This window comes from Hoplias malabaricus, chromosome 2 (genome assembly GCF_029633855.1).
Source record: "Hoplias malabaricus isolate fHopMal1 chromosome 2, fHopMal1.hap1, whole genome shotgun sequence".
NCBI classification, from domain to species: Eukaryota; Metazoa; Chordata; class Actinopteri; order Characiformes; family Erythrinidae; genus Hoplias; species Hoplias malabaricus.
This window is the reverse complement of record NC_089801.1, coordinates 46,247,868-46,262,972: the sequence shown is the minus strand read 5'-3', so window position 1 is coordinate 46,262,972 and position 15,105 is coordinate 46,247,868. Positions and strand designations below refer to the sequence as shown.

The following is a 15,105-nucleotide window of genomic DNA, read 5'->3' as shown; positions in this document are numbered from 1 at the left end:
CTCTTCGTTTATAAAAAATGTACTCTCAGATTGACAATAGCCCACCCAAAATATGGTGGAGGGCTGCACCCAAAACACCAATGGATAATTTTTATTCCAGGTGACCAAAGATTTCCACATTAAGCCTCTTTTCACTCTATAAAATCCGATTATAAAATAAAAGCTTAATGTGGTTTAATAAATTAAAAGCTATTTAATAAATTGGCACCTAGTAGAACCTCATTTCCCCTCACATTTTGATCAACCTAACTGCTAATTATAAAGCACGAAATTACACATTAAGTCACATTTGATTCTTAATTTTACTTTAATAATTAAATTATTATTATTATTAGGTGAAATTTAACATGTCATTCTATGTTTTAACTCTATACATCTTCCAGCACTGGATTGTGATATCTGTAAGACAATATTCTGCTAGAATAGGTGTAATTTTTTTTTTCATTTTTCACTCTTAAGAACCACATACATATAGAAAATCTAAATATATTTTCTCATACCTGCATATTGTATTTCTTTATAAAACATTTGATGAAACAGTAACTGTCATTTGTAACAAGAGACTTTTTAATTTATTAGTAAGCCCACTTCAGCCCACTCTTTTTCAGGGCCTCATTTGTCATATTTTTCAGTTCATAATGCACCATTATTTTTGTGTGAGACTTCCGGACTGCAGTTTGGTTTGTTTAGCACCCACAATCTTTTTCTACAGGGCCATGTTGTTATTATATGTGCATAATAGGTTTTGATAATGTTTGAATGAAATAATCAAGGCCTTCCCTGCAAAAAAAAAAGGAAAAAATCAAACAGATGGAAGTATATATTGCTTAAAATCATGTGTATATCATTCAGCATTAATGGTTCCTTCACAGATGTCTCCTAAGCTATGAGTTCTAATAAACCCCTCATGGATACTGGCGTTTGAACTGCGCCTTGATTAAAAGCAGGATGGCCCCAGTTACTTTTAGCCAGAAGAACTCAGCGTCCATGATTTCCAAAAATAATTTCTGATTTATGATTCATCAAACCACAGGAAACTCTTCCACTTGGCTTCAGTTAAGACTTTTGACCCAAACAATATGGTGGAATTTTTTATATGTTGTTTATATGTGGTATTTTTTTTACATGGCAAAGTTTTAACTTGTATATTTGGATGCATATGTTTTCCCAGTGGTTTTGGGAAGTGAAAGATTGCAAAGATTTCCTCCAATCAGATGACATTCCGAGAGGTCTCGTGCACGAGCTCAGGCTGTGAAGGGTTTCTGATTCTTCAAAATAAAGTTTTCCTCCTCTGGAGGTGTTAAATAGCTTATAGCTATTAAAATATATAAAATATAACTTAAATAGTTATATAGCTTCATTTTGCCACAAAACCCCTTCTGAGTAGTGGAAGAGAGGAGTACTGAAGGAATTCACAGACTCTCAGAGGGAGCAGAATTCCCGTATTCCCGTATTCTGAATTCCCGCATAAAATCTTTCATGAATTGATGAAAGATTTTCTTGCACCCCCCACAGAATACACCATAACATGCTGAGTCCAGTAATAATGTGTGCTGCTGTTGCCTTGTACAAGCTCAGTTCATGCACAGAATGTACATAAGCTTTCTGACTGTAATTGGATACAGGTGTTTATATGGCTAATATGTAAAGTAGGCAAGTAAGCTGCATGTATATGTGGCCTCTGAGTTGTTTTTTGAAATGATATGTGCCATGATTAAGCCAGTAAGTTTTTTCATTTGTGAAACTAAGCAAAAATGGTCAAAACAAGAGCAGAGAAATAAGAGAACCTAGCAAACAGGGAAACAGGAGCTTTTGTGTTTCACTTCTTGCTACACTTGCTGCTTAAAAGGAGCAGGTGCAGAAACTTGACACCCTGATTGCAGTTGTTTAGACAAGGAATAGGGTGCTGTGTTGCTAGCGTTGTAGTATTCTGACAAATGCATTTTACAGACATTTCATTATAACCCCTGGGAACTGTAGTAACTTGTGGAAAAGAGGTTTATTAAGTCATCTTTATATAATACACAATTGCTAATATTGCTAACTCATTAATGGTTTAATAACCAGCAAACAAACTAACATTTAAATACACTTCTAACCGTAACATTTCTATATTTTTACCCATTTGTTTCCAAAAGTAAACCTTTTTTCACCTTCCCCTCAGGGACTGACATTGTGAGGAGCAGAAGCTACAGACTGGCTACACTGTGTCTCGGGCTACTGTGTTTTCTTCTGCTAATTGTCATCATAGTGCTCTGTACACAGTCTAAACATCTGTCTGCTCAGAGAGACCAGCTACAGATGAAGAATGACAACCTAACTGCAGAAAAAGATGGATTACAGACAAGTTTCAATAAAATTGCTACAGAAAAAGACATGTTACAGACAAAAAACAACAAACTCACTGCAGAGAAAACCCAGTTACAGACCAGTAATGATAACATGTTGACAGCAAAATTGCAGTTACAGAAGAGTTGCAACAAACTCACTGCAGAGAAAACTCAATTACAGACCAATTACAGTAAACTAAGTAAAGATAAAGACCAGTTACAGATCCGCTATAGTGATCTTACTAAAGAAAGAGATCAGCTACAAATCAGCTTTGGGAATGTAACCAAGGAGATGGATGAGTTAAAGAAAGACAAAGACAGGCTGACTACAGAGAATAATGACTTAAAGTCTGACTTAATCGACCTGACTTTAAAGAAAGATCATCTGAAGGATAATTACACCACCCTGACAATAGAGAGAGACATGTTACAGACAAGACTCAGGAACCTGACTGCAGAGAAAGACCAGTTAGAGACTATCCACACCAAACTGACTACAGAGTTAAACCAGTTAGACAGCAAGTACAACAGCCTGACAATAGAGCGAGACCAGCTGAAGAAGGAGATAAATGAGTCTCAGAAAAAGTTGACTGATATAGGTAAGAAAGTATTTCTCAAATTCCCACTCATTAAGTGAACTATGATCATATGAAACAAACATTTTACAAGACAGTGGTGTGGTGGACCCATGTGCAAAGATTGTGTGTTAATTTAGTTAATTTTACTTATTATTTAATTATTATTACCCATAAATTGTGAATTTGTATTTTACCAAAGCTCCATCCTGAGGCACAGAAAGTTAGTGGAAGTAGTATGTAAGAATGAAGGGAAAGGGCAAACAAAAAATTCTAAAATAGCTAACTGGAAGAATATTTTCCTGATTGGAAGGAAAACTTTCCAACTCTAAGTTGATTATATATATGACATGTTGCTAAAAATATTTTTAAAAAAGACTTAAAGGAAAATAGGGCGGCACGGTGGCGCAGCAGGTAGTGTCGCAGTCACACAGCTCCAGGGACCTGGAGGTTGTGGGTTCGATTCCCGCTCCGGGTGACTGTCTGTGAGGAGTTGGTGTGTTCTCCCTGTGTCTGCGTGGGTTTCCTCCAGGTGCTCTGTCTGTGTTGCCCTGTGAAGAACTGGCGCCCCCTCCAGGGTGTATTCCAGCCTTGTGCCCAATGATTCCAGGTAGGCTCTGGACCCACTGCGACCCTGAATTGGATAAGTGGTTACAGATAATGAATGATGAATGAATAATGGAAAATGACAATGGATTTAAGATTACAATAATCCAGTAATCTTAAAAACACATGTTCTCTAAATAAATATCTGAATATCTTTGGGACAAGCAGGCAAATAGCTGCCAATCCCAATCACTGCCTTCAGTTAGCAGACATACTTTACCTATATGTATTTATTATATTAAAATGTGTATCATGTTTCTTCTTAACATTTTATTTCAGTTATAAACAGTAATATATGTTTTTATCACACGTAATGGCAGTCATCTCTCATTCTAGAAACTTTTCTGTTACGGGTGCCTTCACGTCTAAACGCTGTCTTCTAAGGCACTGACTATGGAGACAGCATAGGCAGCAAGACATTGTGGATGCTGCCTTCTGTTTCAGACAGCCATAGAGTCCAGCAGTTGTGCTCAGTCAATGCAGATTAGTGCTTAGAAGTCTAGGAGTTGGAGTTCTGACATCTGGTGTTGTCTGCTGTCCTAGGGTGCTTCCAAAAACTTTTGCTACTCCTCCTTCCTACTACTACTCTCCGCCCCAGAAGAAGGTGGAGAAATCTTTTAGAGACTTCCTGGGTAGCATATTTTTGTGTATCCACCACTAAAAGCTGATTTGGTGGGAATTTTAAGGGGCTGCTTTCGACTGCTCCAGTATTTGGTCAGGCGTCCATATGATGAGGCAAAACCAGTTTCCAAGTCACAGATGAAAGGAAGAGGATGTGTAGGAAAAAGCAGTCATTTTAGGGTCTCTGGAAACAACCCTAGTGTAAAACAGTTTGTAAACAAGTGATAAGTAGCGAGTACTAGCCTTCATCCTACCACCTTGTAGCATCCTCTAATGGATGTTTCCCATGGAAATGGAGGTTAAATGAAGCATAAAAGTTGTATTGGATGTATGTCTGACTACACTTGCCCCTTGGTTTAGGCCAATGCTTTACATGAGTACTTCTGAAAGATGTATGTCTTCTGCATGTACAAATGTGCAGTACAAACACTGAGCATTATATGTTGTAATATTTTAACAGAAGCATATCTCAAGAAGGGTTGGCTATACTTTGACTCCACACTTTATTTCATCTCAAATGTAAAGAAGACATGGCTTGACAGCAAAAAAGCTTGCACTGATCAAGGAGCAAACCTGGCGATCATAAACAGCAAAGAAGAAGAGGTGAGAAGAGCATTTATGTATATAGCAGGATGTCATTATTGAAGGGAAAGCATGAGTGACATCATTGTTTATTAATGCACATATAAAAGCAGAAAATCAGATTCAGGCAAGAATCACCTCAAAAATAGAAATAATCTCTGTCTACTGTGGACTGTCTACATGAGTCACTCAGTAATCATATAAAATTCTAAAACCAAAACACCTTATTAATTACTTAGAAACTCAGGATGATAGGATGATTTTTCCCATATTATATCAAATGTGGAATTGTTAAAGTGTCCATACTTCATTAATATTATTCTTTGCAATCATATTTTCAGGACTTTTTGATTAAATCATTGAAGGGAGGTAGAGGTTGGATCGGTCTCATTGACAAAGTAACAGAGGGTGTGTGGAAATGGGTGGACGGCTCACCACTAACCACTTCGTAAGTGATTTTTGTTTCTTCCTCTCAAGAAAACACACAATGCTCTGAGTATTTGTACAAGCTAAGCAACATTAACCCAGAGCACAGCAGGTTTTATAATAAAGATTGTTTATTACCATAGAGTAATTCTGCCAGAGAATTCACATCAGAGTAGCCTACTACCATGTTCAATAGGATTTTATATCATTAAAAACAAGATAAATGTATGCAATTTGGCCAGAAGGATGCATAAACACTCACACACATACACTTTTGTCAGACAGACATTAAGTTAAAACCAAGTCCTCACCACCACACTGCAGAGACTGCAGACAGAAGCACATTCATGGTGAGAGATTTCCTCAGAAATATTTTATAAGCCAGGGATGAATAAAATTTAGAACAAAGGAAAAATATGGATGTCTTTGAAAATTGCAACAAGAAGCGGGACCATGCTAGACAGGTGCTGGCTTTGTATTTGGCACCTCATGTAATCTGTAATCACCTCATGCTTCCAAACAGCACCCTACTCCCTAAATGATGCACTTTAAAGGTTTATAAAATCTACTACACCAGTACATTGTGTACAACATGGTGTAGAGCTGGGGTCACGAATAGGCGGCCCGTGGTCCGACACCAGACCCAGATGCTATCCTGTCCGGACCTGGAACTAAAAATATTAAGAGCTGTTTAATTTTGAACAGTGTTTGTTTTAAGTGGTGTGATTCTTCTATTCATTACAGTTCAGATTTAGTCCTCCAGAAAATTACCAGACTAATCGCATACATTTCTGCATATAACACGTGAGGCTACTCAGCTAATCAATCTGTGCATTATGATGAGCGCTGTAACTCAAATGAGTGACACAAGGCTTTAGACACCACTGTCCTGAGGCCAGTAAAAATAGCCCAAAGGACATCATAAAAACTCTTTTGGGTTTATTTCAAGATGACAGAGTTAAAAGCAGGAACTTTAAAAATAAGGGAATTATTTATAATTATATTCCGCCCTCCAGCAACCACAACCAGTCAGATTGCGGGTTATGTAAAGCATTGTCATTGGGAAGTTACTGCAACTACAATCATTAGGGACATTGTTACATATGTATTTTTTTTTTTCAAAGTCATTGTTTTATTTGTGAATTTTACTTGAAAAAATGACATTTTATTTGTTATTTACAATATTTTTAAATGTTGTTGTATTATTGAAAAATATCTGAAATGGTAATTAGAGCATTTGAACTGCAAAAGAACAAACCAAAAAACTCAGGTTGGAAAGAATATCTCCATCTCTACTTTTATGGTGGAATATGTCCTAAATATAGGTTTTGAATTAGGTTTGGAATTCTGATGTGCATCACTTTATTAGGTCTAAGTGAAGACACTGTCATTGCTGAATGTTTTAAAATCATAATTGGACTCTGAAATTGGTTTTGTTTCTCTGGGTTACAGTTACTGGTGTAGTGGGGAACCCAATGACGCTGGTAATGAAGACTGTGCTGAGGTTCTTGGTATTCCAGGGAAAAATTGCTGGAATGACTTGCCATGTTCTCAAACAGGAGGCTGGATTTGTGAGAAAAATCTCAGTTAACGTTAAGCTGGTAAATGTGAAATAATTTAACACACCAAACAAGCCACATGTTAACACAGTATTTTCACTTTATGCTCTTATGTAACCACATAATTTACATTTCTTTAATGTGTTCTCTTATATGTTGTACCCTCTCTTAAAGAATTTGTTTTGTGCTTTAACATATTTGCACATACCCCTTTATATTGTTTTCTGCCTGTTTATATTTGCATTCTGCAGCATATTTTTTTGCTGTAATGTAAATATCACAATATTAAGAAAAATTAACCATTAATAGAACAAGCTTAAGTTAGGCTAATCTGCTGAGTTTTCTTTTTTTTTCTCTCTCAATTTTTATTGTGACTACATTACAGCAAAATAATATCTGCTGTATATTTTTTTATGCACCTTCATGTTTTTCTAGTGGGCCTTGAGGTGGTAGCCACATTAAAATAATTCATGAAAATGACAATTTTCTAGCAAGGGTGTTACATAATAGATATGTTCCAAAGCCTAGACTGCGGCCAAATTTGGCTGCATTTCTCGGCCGCTAATTTACAGGAGGCTGTTCCAATGTAAAGGATCTTTCGTACACAGTTGAGAAATGCAGCTTGCGATTTGAAGGATGCAACAGACATATGCTTCCCGGCCTATATATCAATATATATATTAATAAGTATTTTCTTTTTAATCCCAGTTTAAATGTAAAGGTTTAAAGTTGATGTAATATTTTTTTAATAGCAGTCTTGCAGAGGTGGCACAGTGGTGCACAAGGTAGTGTTGCTGTCACACCTGGGGTTGTGGGTTCAAGCCCCACACCAAGTGACTGTCTGTGAGGAATTTGGTGTATTCTCCTCATGTCCACCGGACCCACTGTGACCCTGAACTTGATAAGCTGTTTTAGACATTGAATGAATGAATGAACTGCCTTGCAGGATAATATTATAGCATTTGTTCATTCAGATAGATAGATAGATAGATAGATAGATAGATACTTTATTGATCCCCAGGGGAAATTCAAGGTCTCAGTAGCTTACAGACTTACATACATCACATGCACGAATCACTAAACAGCAATGGACTAATAGAGTTAAAAAAAAAAAAAAAAAAATTCAAATACCCAAGAAGTTGACAGTGTGCTTAAGAATAATCAATCAATCAATCGTCAGAGTAATCAAACATAGCCTGGCAAGAATCTGTGATACTGTGAGCAGCTGGGGATGATCTCTTTAGTGCAGCATATGATTTAAAAGTTGAAAAGGTGTGGATAATGCAATGGGTATGGAATGTGCAATATAAGTACAGTGCAATAACAGTGCAGTTTCAGAATTAGAAATAAATATATTAAATAAAATAGTGCAAGGCAATTTAGTGCAATGTACCTGTATTAAGTATACACCTACTATTGTAGCTGTCAGATTAAGGTACACATGAGGTAGATGAGTTGGTTGACTTGTCCAGTGGTTGACCTGTCTATTGTCCAGTTAGGTACACATGTGCAATATGGAGGAGGTGGAGGTGGTGGTGGTGTTGGATGGACAGACAGACTATGCAGAGAAGTCCAACTCTCCTCTCCCCTTTAGTGAAGCATTGAACAGCTCAATAGCCCTGGGGACAAATGACTTCCTCAGTCTGTCAGTTGAGCCTGGCAGTGAGCGAAGTCTCCAGCTGATCAAGCTCTTCTGCTTGGTTATGATACTGTGGAGTGGATGGCACTCATTGTCCAAGATGCTAATCAGTTTGTTCAGGGTCCTCTTGTTTGATATGGAAGTGATGCACTCCAGTTCAGCCCCCACCACAGAGCCAGCTTTCTTAACCAGCCTGTCTAGTCGCCCAGCATCCCTCTTCTTTATGCTTCCTCCCCAGCATACCACAGCATAAAAGAGGACACTGGCAACAACAGTCTGGTAAAACATCCTGAGGAGCTTACTGCAGACATTGAAGGACCCCAACCTCCTCAGGAAGTACAGCCTGCTCTGCCCTTTCTTGTAGAGTGCTTCAGTGTTGGCTGACCAGTCCAGTTTATTGTCTAGGTGTAAGCCCAGATACTTATAGGTGTCCACCACCTCCATGTCGACCCCATCGATGGTGACTGGTAGCAGGACAGGCTTTGACCTGCGGAAGTCCACCACCATCTCCTTGGTCTTTGAAGTGTTCAGTTGGAGGTGGTTCAGTTTGCACCATTGCACAAAGACCTCCACCAGGCTCCTGTACTCCTTCTCATGCTCGTTCCTGATACACCCCACAATCGCAGTATCATCAGAGAACTTCTGCATGTGGCACGACTCAGTGTTGTAGCAGAAGTCAGATGTGTACAGGGTGAACAGGACTGGTGAGAGCACAGTTCCTTGCGGAGCTCCTGTGCTGCAGATCATAGTGTCGGAGAGACAGTTCTTCAATCTCACGTACTGTGGCCGCTCTAACAGATAATCTGTAATCCAGGTTACCAGGTGAGCATCCACACCCATCTGTTGGAGCTTGTCTCCCAGTCTGAGAGGTTGGATGGTGTTGAAAGCGCTTGAGAAGTCAAAGAACATGATTCTCACAGCACTGTTCCCCTTGTCCAGGTGTGAATGTGTCCTGTGTAGGAGATAAGTGATGGCATCCTCCACGCCCACTTTCTCCTGGTATGCAAACTGTAGTGGGTCCAGTGCATGGCGTACCTGGGGTCTCAGTATGCATAAGACCAGTCTCTCCATTGTCTTCATCACATGTGATGTTAGAGCCACAGGCCTGTAGTCGTTAAATTCACTCGGGTGTGGCTTCTTAGGGACAGGGGTGAGACATGATGTCTTCCACAATTCATTCATTGTCTGTAACTGCTTATCCAGTTCAGGATAGCGGTGGGTCCAGTGCCTACCTGGAATCACTAGGCACAAGGTGGGAATACACCCTGGAGGGGGCGCCAGTCCTTCACAGGACAACACACATACTCACACATTCACACAGATGGACACTTTTGAGTCACCAATCCACCAACGTGTTTTTTTGGACCGTGGGAGGAAACCGGAGCACCCGGAGGAAACCCACAAGGACACGGATAGAACACACCTCACAGACAGTCACCTGGAGTTGGACTTGAACACAAGACCTCCAGGTCCCTGGAGCTGTGTGACTGTGACACTACCTGCTGCTCCACCGTGCCACCCTATTAATAAGCAAATATAACTTATTTTATCTTACATTCACGTTAGAGCGTCAAGGCAGATAAGACCTTTCCAGTGACATCACAACGCAGCCTCCTTAGACCGTTCCATTTGTCCTCATAGGACAGTTCTACTGAGGACACGTCCTACCCTGGCCACAGCCTAAGCTTTGAAATGCAGCTACTGTCACACTTTTTACAGGTTTTTCCTTGTCTGTCTTTGTCATTAGTGTTCCCACCTGTATTCCTCTTCTGTGGTGCTGCCCTCTCGTTATGTTTCTAGGTGTTCCATGTCTGAGCTCCTGTGTGTATATATACTCCAATGGTTTCAGTGTTTCTTTGTCTGGTATATAAGCTTTTTGAGTGTTTGCTTCCCCCACCTCAGTTCAAGGTTGTTTTCTGTTTTGTATTCCTCTCTAATTTTGTAAGGTTTATTTTAGATTATGTACTGCATGTTTAGCTCTTGTTTCTTTTCAGTTTATGTAAGTTTTTAGTTTTGTTATTTGTTTAATAAAATTACTTGGACCTAAGTCCACCTCCTTGTACTTTGTCCAAACATGACACAAATAATCATCAGAAACTATTATGTAATAAGTAAGTATGTTAGAATGAGAAAATGGTAAAAAACTAAGAAAAAATAATAATTATCGTCTAGTGGGTAGGGTGAAATGGTGATGTAAGGATGAGGAAATGGATATTTTCGAAAGCGATGAAATTCAAAGATTCACACACACACACACACACACACACACATATATATATATATATATATATATATATATATATATATATATATATATATATATATATATACATACAGTGTGGGCCATTTATATGGTACACCTTAATAAAATGGGAATGGTTGGTGATATTAACTTCCTGTTTGTGGCACATTAATATATGGGAGGGGGGACACTTTTCAAGATGGGTGGTGACCATGGCAGCCGTTTTGAAGTCGGCCATTTTGGATCCAACTTTTGTTTTTTCAATGGGAAGAGAGTCATGTGACACATCAAACTGGTGTGCTTGGTTTTAACGTAATTTTATTCTTTCATTATATATATATATATATAGGTGTGCATCAGGAATAACAGACTAAAGTGAAGGTGGGGCTCCACCAAGAGTGAGCTCTGAGCCCTTTCCTGTTTGCAGTGGTCATGGATAGGTTGACTGATGAGGTGAGACTGGACTCTCCATGGACTATGATATTTGCAGATGACATTGTCATTTGTGGGGAGAGTAGGGAGCAGGTTGAGGTTAGTCTGGAAAAATGGACAGATAGTTTGCAAAAAGGGACAAGACAGAGTATTTGTGTCTGTGTGAGAAGGAGGGCAATGGAAAGGAGTGGATTTGGTGAAGGAGTTAAAATACTTGGGGTGAAGAGGAGAGTGCAGGCAGGGTTGAATGGGTGGCGCAGAGTAGCAGGAGTGGTGAGTGATGAGCCCAGATTAGCAATGACAGAGGCTCTTTTCTCTCAATTCCAGGTCAGTTAATCATTAAAATGATTTTGAAGCTGTAATTCTAAGGTAAATATACTACCATATATCATTCAAAATCAAACAAAATTACTGAAATGAAATGAAATAAATACAAAGTTGTCAAAAAAAAGCATGTACCGTTGAGACTAAATGGTTGAGTCACTAACAGATTAATCACTGGGCAATATTTGTTTCACAGCATGCAGATCAGTGAATACTTCCTTTGGGGTGAGTGTTATATCAGCATTTTCGTTTCTCAAAACTACTAGTAACTTGGTGTTGGGATGTCAAGCAAAGTAAGCAAATTGCTAGTGACTGTGGCATCACAAGTGAGGATTTGATTAGGGGGACAGCAAGGGTACGATGTTTTGGGGACAAAGTCAGGGAGGGGAGATTAAGATGGTTTAGCAGGAGTGCTAAGGAGAGATGAAAGTTTTATTGGAAGAATAGAACTGATGACAGAACCATCAGACAGGAGGAAGAGAGGAAGGTCAAAGAGCAGGTTTATGGATATGTTGAAGGAGGACATGCAGGTGATGAGTGTGAAAAGGATGATCCGCTGTGACAACCCCCAAAGGGAACAGCTGAAAGAACAAGAAAAAGATATATATACACACACATAAATGTTGTATTAGAAATTATAATGGACTATTAAGATCTAGATTCAGTAATTTCATGATTTGCATAGTGCACTATAGGGAATATGGGGTGATTTAAACCACTGTGTTTCTCTCATGCTTTGTGGTGTGACATGATAATGCACCCATTTTTGTATTTGTGGGATATTTAAAAAAAATGTTAGAGGAAAACCTCCATTCTTAATAATAAATGGATCCATGTGGACGGGTCCTTTAAGCCACACATTTTTATCCTCACTTGTGATGCCATAGTCACTAGCAATTTTCTTCCTTATGCAACATCAACTTATCCTACACATACTAGAGAAAGCGTAATCACTTCAGAAAAGAATTTTACTTCTCTACAACCCATTGCTGGGGATTTTTTGTCCCTGAATCAGTGTGGTGACCTTAGGCTCCTTAACAACTGCTCCAGAGTTCCCACATTTCATACTGTAGACTTATGTAGGTTGTGTTCTGCATGGATTTGATATAGAAGGAAATGATAAGTTAGGTGTCATCTTCTGATTAGAGGATTTTAAAATCTTAGTTTATTTAAAAGATTTTTGTTAACCACCAGAAACAGTACAGGCTCCAAACAAGTATCATACCCTCTACTTACTTTTTTTTTTTTTACAGCTTACTTAACAGGTACTTTCTCTGTACTTATGGCGTTCCTTATTGGTAAAATATTTGTAAGATACCCAGTAACAACCACATATTTCTAGCATCATACCCTTTACTTACTCAGTACTTATTTTATCTTACGGATTACTTAACAGGTACATTCTCTGTACTTACCCAGTAATTAGCGGGCTGGAATATAAAAAGTTACCCAGCAACACATGTACCTCATACAAATAGCCAAATAGTTACTGTACTTTTTTCCTCTAAGAGTGTATAATTTATATAAACAACATGCTTATTGAGAAGAAAAAATATTTCATGTTGACTTTTTGACTAATTTATATTATCATTTATGTGACTTGTAATTTTTCACTGTACAGTATAAGTGTATATGTTCACTCCATGATGTTTGAGTGTGTAAAATTTGGACATTTTTTTTTATATTTCATTCATTATCATTAATTTCTATCAGAGGCAAGGGGTGCTGTTATATGGGCATGACACCTGCTACAGAATGGAGAGGACCTCAGTGTTCCATACCAGTTGAGATATTCACAGAGAAGGGAAAGGGAAAGTTCATGCTTTCATTTTAAGTCAAAAACCAGCTCTCTATGTTTGAAAAGGTTGCTAAGGTGTTGCTAGGTTGTTTTTAAGGTATCCCAGGTGTTGGATAATGTGTGTTAATAAGACAGGCCATTGCTAGACAGGTGATAGCTAAGGTGCTGTGAAGCTTTTATAGCAGCCCTGGATATTTGTTTACTTTTACTAAGTAGTTGCTAGACGCTTGCTAAATGGTTGCTATTTTATTCCATGTGGTAAAGCATCCCAGGTGGTTAAAGTTGTTTCTATACCGTTGCTAGTACTCCATGTGGTTGCTAAGATGCTGCTTTGCTGTTGCTATGGGTCTATAGTAGCAGAGACAGCGAGGACAGAGTGAACAGCAGAGAGGAAGAGGACGGAGTGAGAAGGAGGCAGTGAGAGTACAGATTGGACTCCAGAAAGAAGGAGGACAGGGTGAGGAGGAGACAGTGAAAGGAAAGAAAAACACAAGAGAACAAAAGAGAACCTTTAAACTCATGTGAATGCTGATCCATGATTTCCACTGAAAAGGGTGTATTCACCAATGCAAATCCTACCCTACACATTCAAAAGCATACTTAAAAAAGATCTGTATGTCTGTATGTGTATGTGTGTGTGTGTGTGTTTGTGTGTGTGTATTAGTGCGTCTGAGTGTATGGGTGAGTGTATGAGTGTCTGTATGTGTGTGTGCACGCGTGTATGAGTGTGTTCCTCTGTGGGAGCTCTCTGTTTGTGGTCCAGTGAATTCAAATTAGTGGTTGCATTCCTTACTTATATCAAATTTTATAATCTATAATTATGCTTAGAAGTACAATGGATTCAGAACACATTTTGTAAAATGTTTGTAAGATACACAGTAATAACCACATATTTCTAGCATCATACACTTTTACTTACTCAGTACTTATGTTATCTTACGGATTACTTAACAGGTACTTTCTTAGTACTTACCCAGTAATTTAATTAGCTGGTTGTAATTTCTTTCATAACAATGATATAAGATTAAAAGGCAACGTCTACGACTGTGGGGTGATTTCTGTTCTCTCTGGTTTGTTTACGTTCAGAAGCTCCACTTCTTTTAAAGTGGAACTCTATGTTTGAGGAAATAAACAAGTTTGTAAGTTGCTGAGTTTGGAGTTTGGTGTGAACTTTATTCACTGATTGAATTACTACAGCAAAAATAAGTCAATATTACCCACCTTTGGAGCAGGAAGAGAGCAACATGCTCATATGGGTTCATGCTTTTCAAAATGTAGAGGTTTCTCTGTTGTCTAAAAACACTTTTTTTTAACCCATTTACTGACACTGGGGCTTAGTAAACACAGCAGTTTCCAGTGCAAAGACAAACTGCCGAGCAGCAAATAATGAGGAAACATCATTAGAATTGTATAAAAAGTGTTTTTTTTTTTTTATTTGAAACCAACCACGCCAGACCCACTTAGAGTGTTTGTTGCCAGAAAGCTCTATCTTGGTCTCATCTGACCAAAGCACACTGTCCCAGTTAAAATCCCAGTACTCCACCCGTTTACGCTTATAACTCAGAAAAGGCTTTCTCCGTGCATGCCTCCACACAGCTTGTTGGCATGTACATAGCGCCTGATGGTTGTTTGGGAGACCTTGTGCTATCATTTGATTCATTTCTCTTACAGTGAACTTTGGAGAACTTTTTACTTCTCTTATCATCCTTCTCATTGTGCATGGTGGCAAGATACACTTAATTTAAAAAAAATAATTATTTCTTAGTCAGGATTTTTTTTTCACTTGAAATTGAAGGTGAATTGCTTTTTCTAAAGTTGTTCAGAGTGAGATTATGCTTCTGCAATAAAAAAAAATCATTTATTTTAAGGCTTTTAACACATTTTAACAAGGGGTGCCAATAATTATGGAGGATATAATTATCCAGCGACTAATGCTAGGCTAAAGAAATATATATATATATTTTTATGATT

At 38.3% G+C, this 15,105-nt stretch overlaps 1 protein-coding gene across 5 annotated transcripts in view; it reads left to right on the top strand.

Annotated features, from left to right (window-relative positions):
* Nucleotides 1-15,105, top strand: part of LOC136686250 (C-type lectin domain family 4 member M-like) — a 31,830-nt gene that overhangs the window by 2,563 nt on the left and 14,162 nt on the right. For 3 of the 5 annotated variants that reach the window (XR_010800300.1, XR_010800299.1, XM_066659895.1), the window contains exons 2-5: nt 2,165-2,929; nt 4,593-4,735; nt 5,056-5,162; nt 6,593-6,741. Coding sequence is in view for 3 of the 5 variants with exons in the window: in XM_066659895.1 (XP_066515992.1) it covers nt 2,165-2,929; nt 4,593-4,735; nt 5,056-5,162; nt 6,593-6,731 (1,154 nt within the window). In the remaining 2 variants the exon portion in view is untranslated. Of the gene's footprint in view, nt 1-2,164; nt 2,930-4,592; nt 4,736-5,055; nt 5,163-6,592; nt 6,861-15,105 lie in introns of those variants that run through there. The other 2 variants (XM_066659894.1, XM_066659896.1) reach the window with 1 other exon arrangement.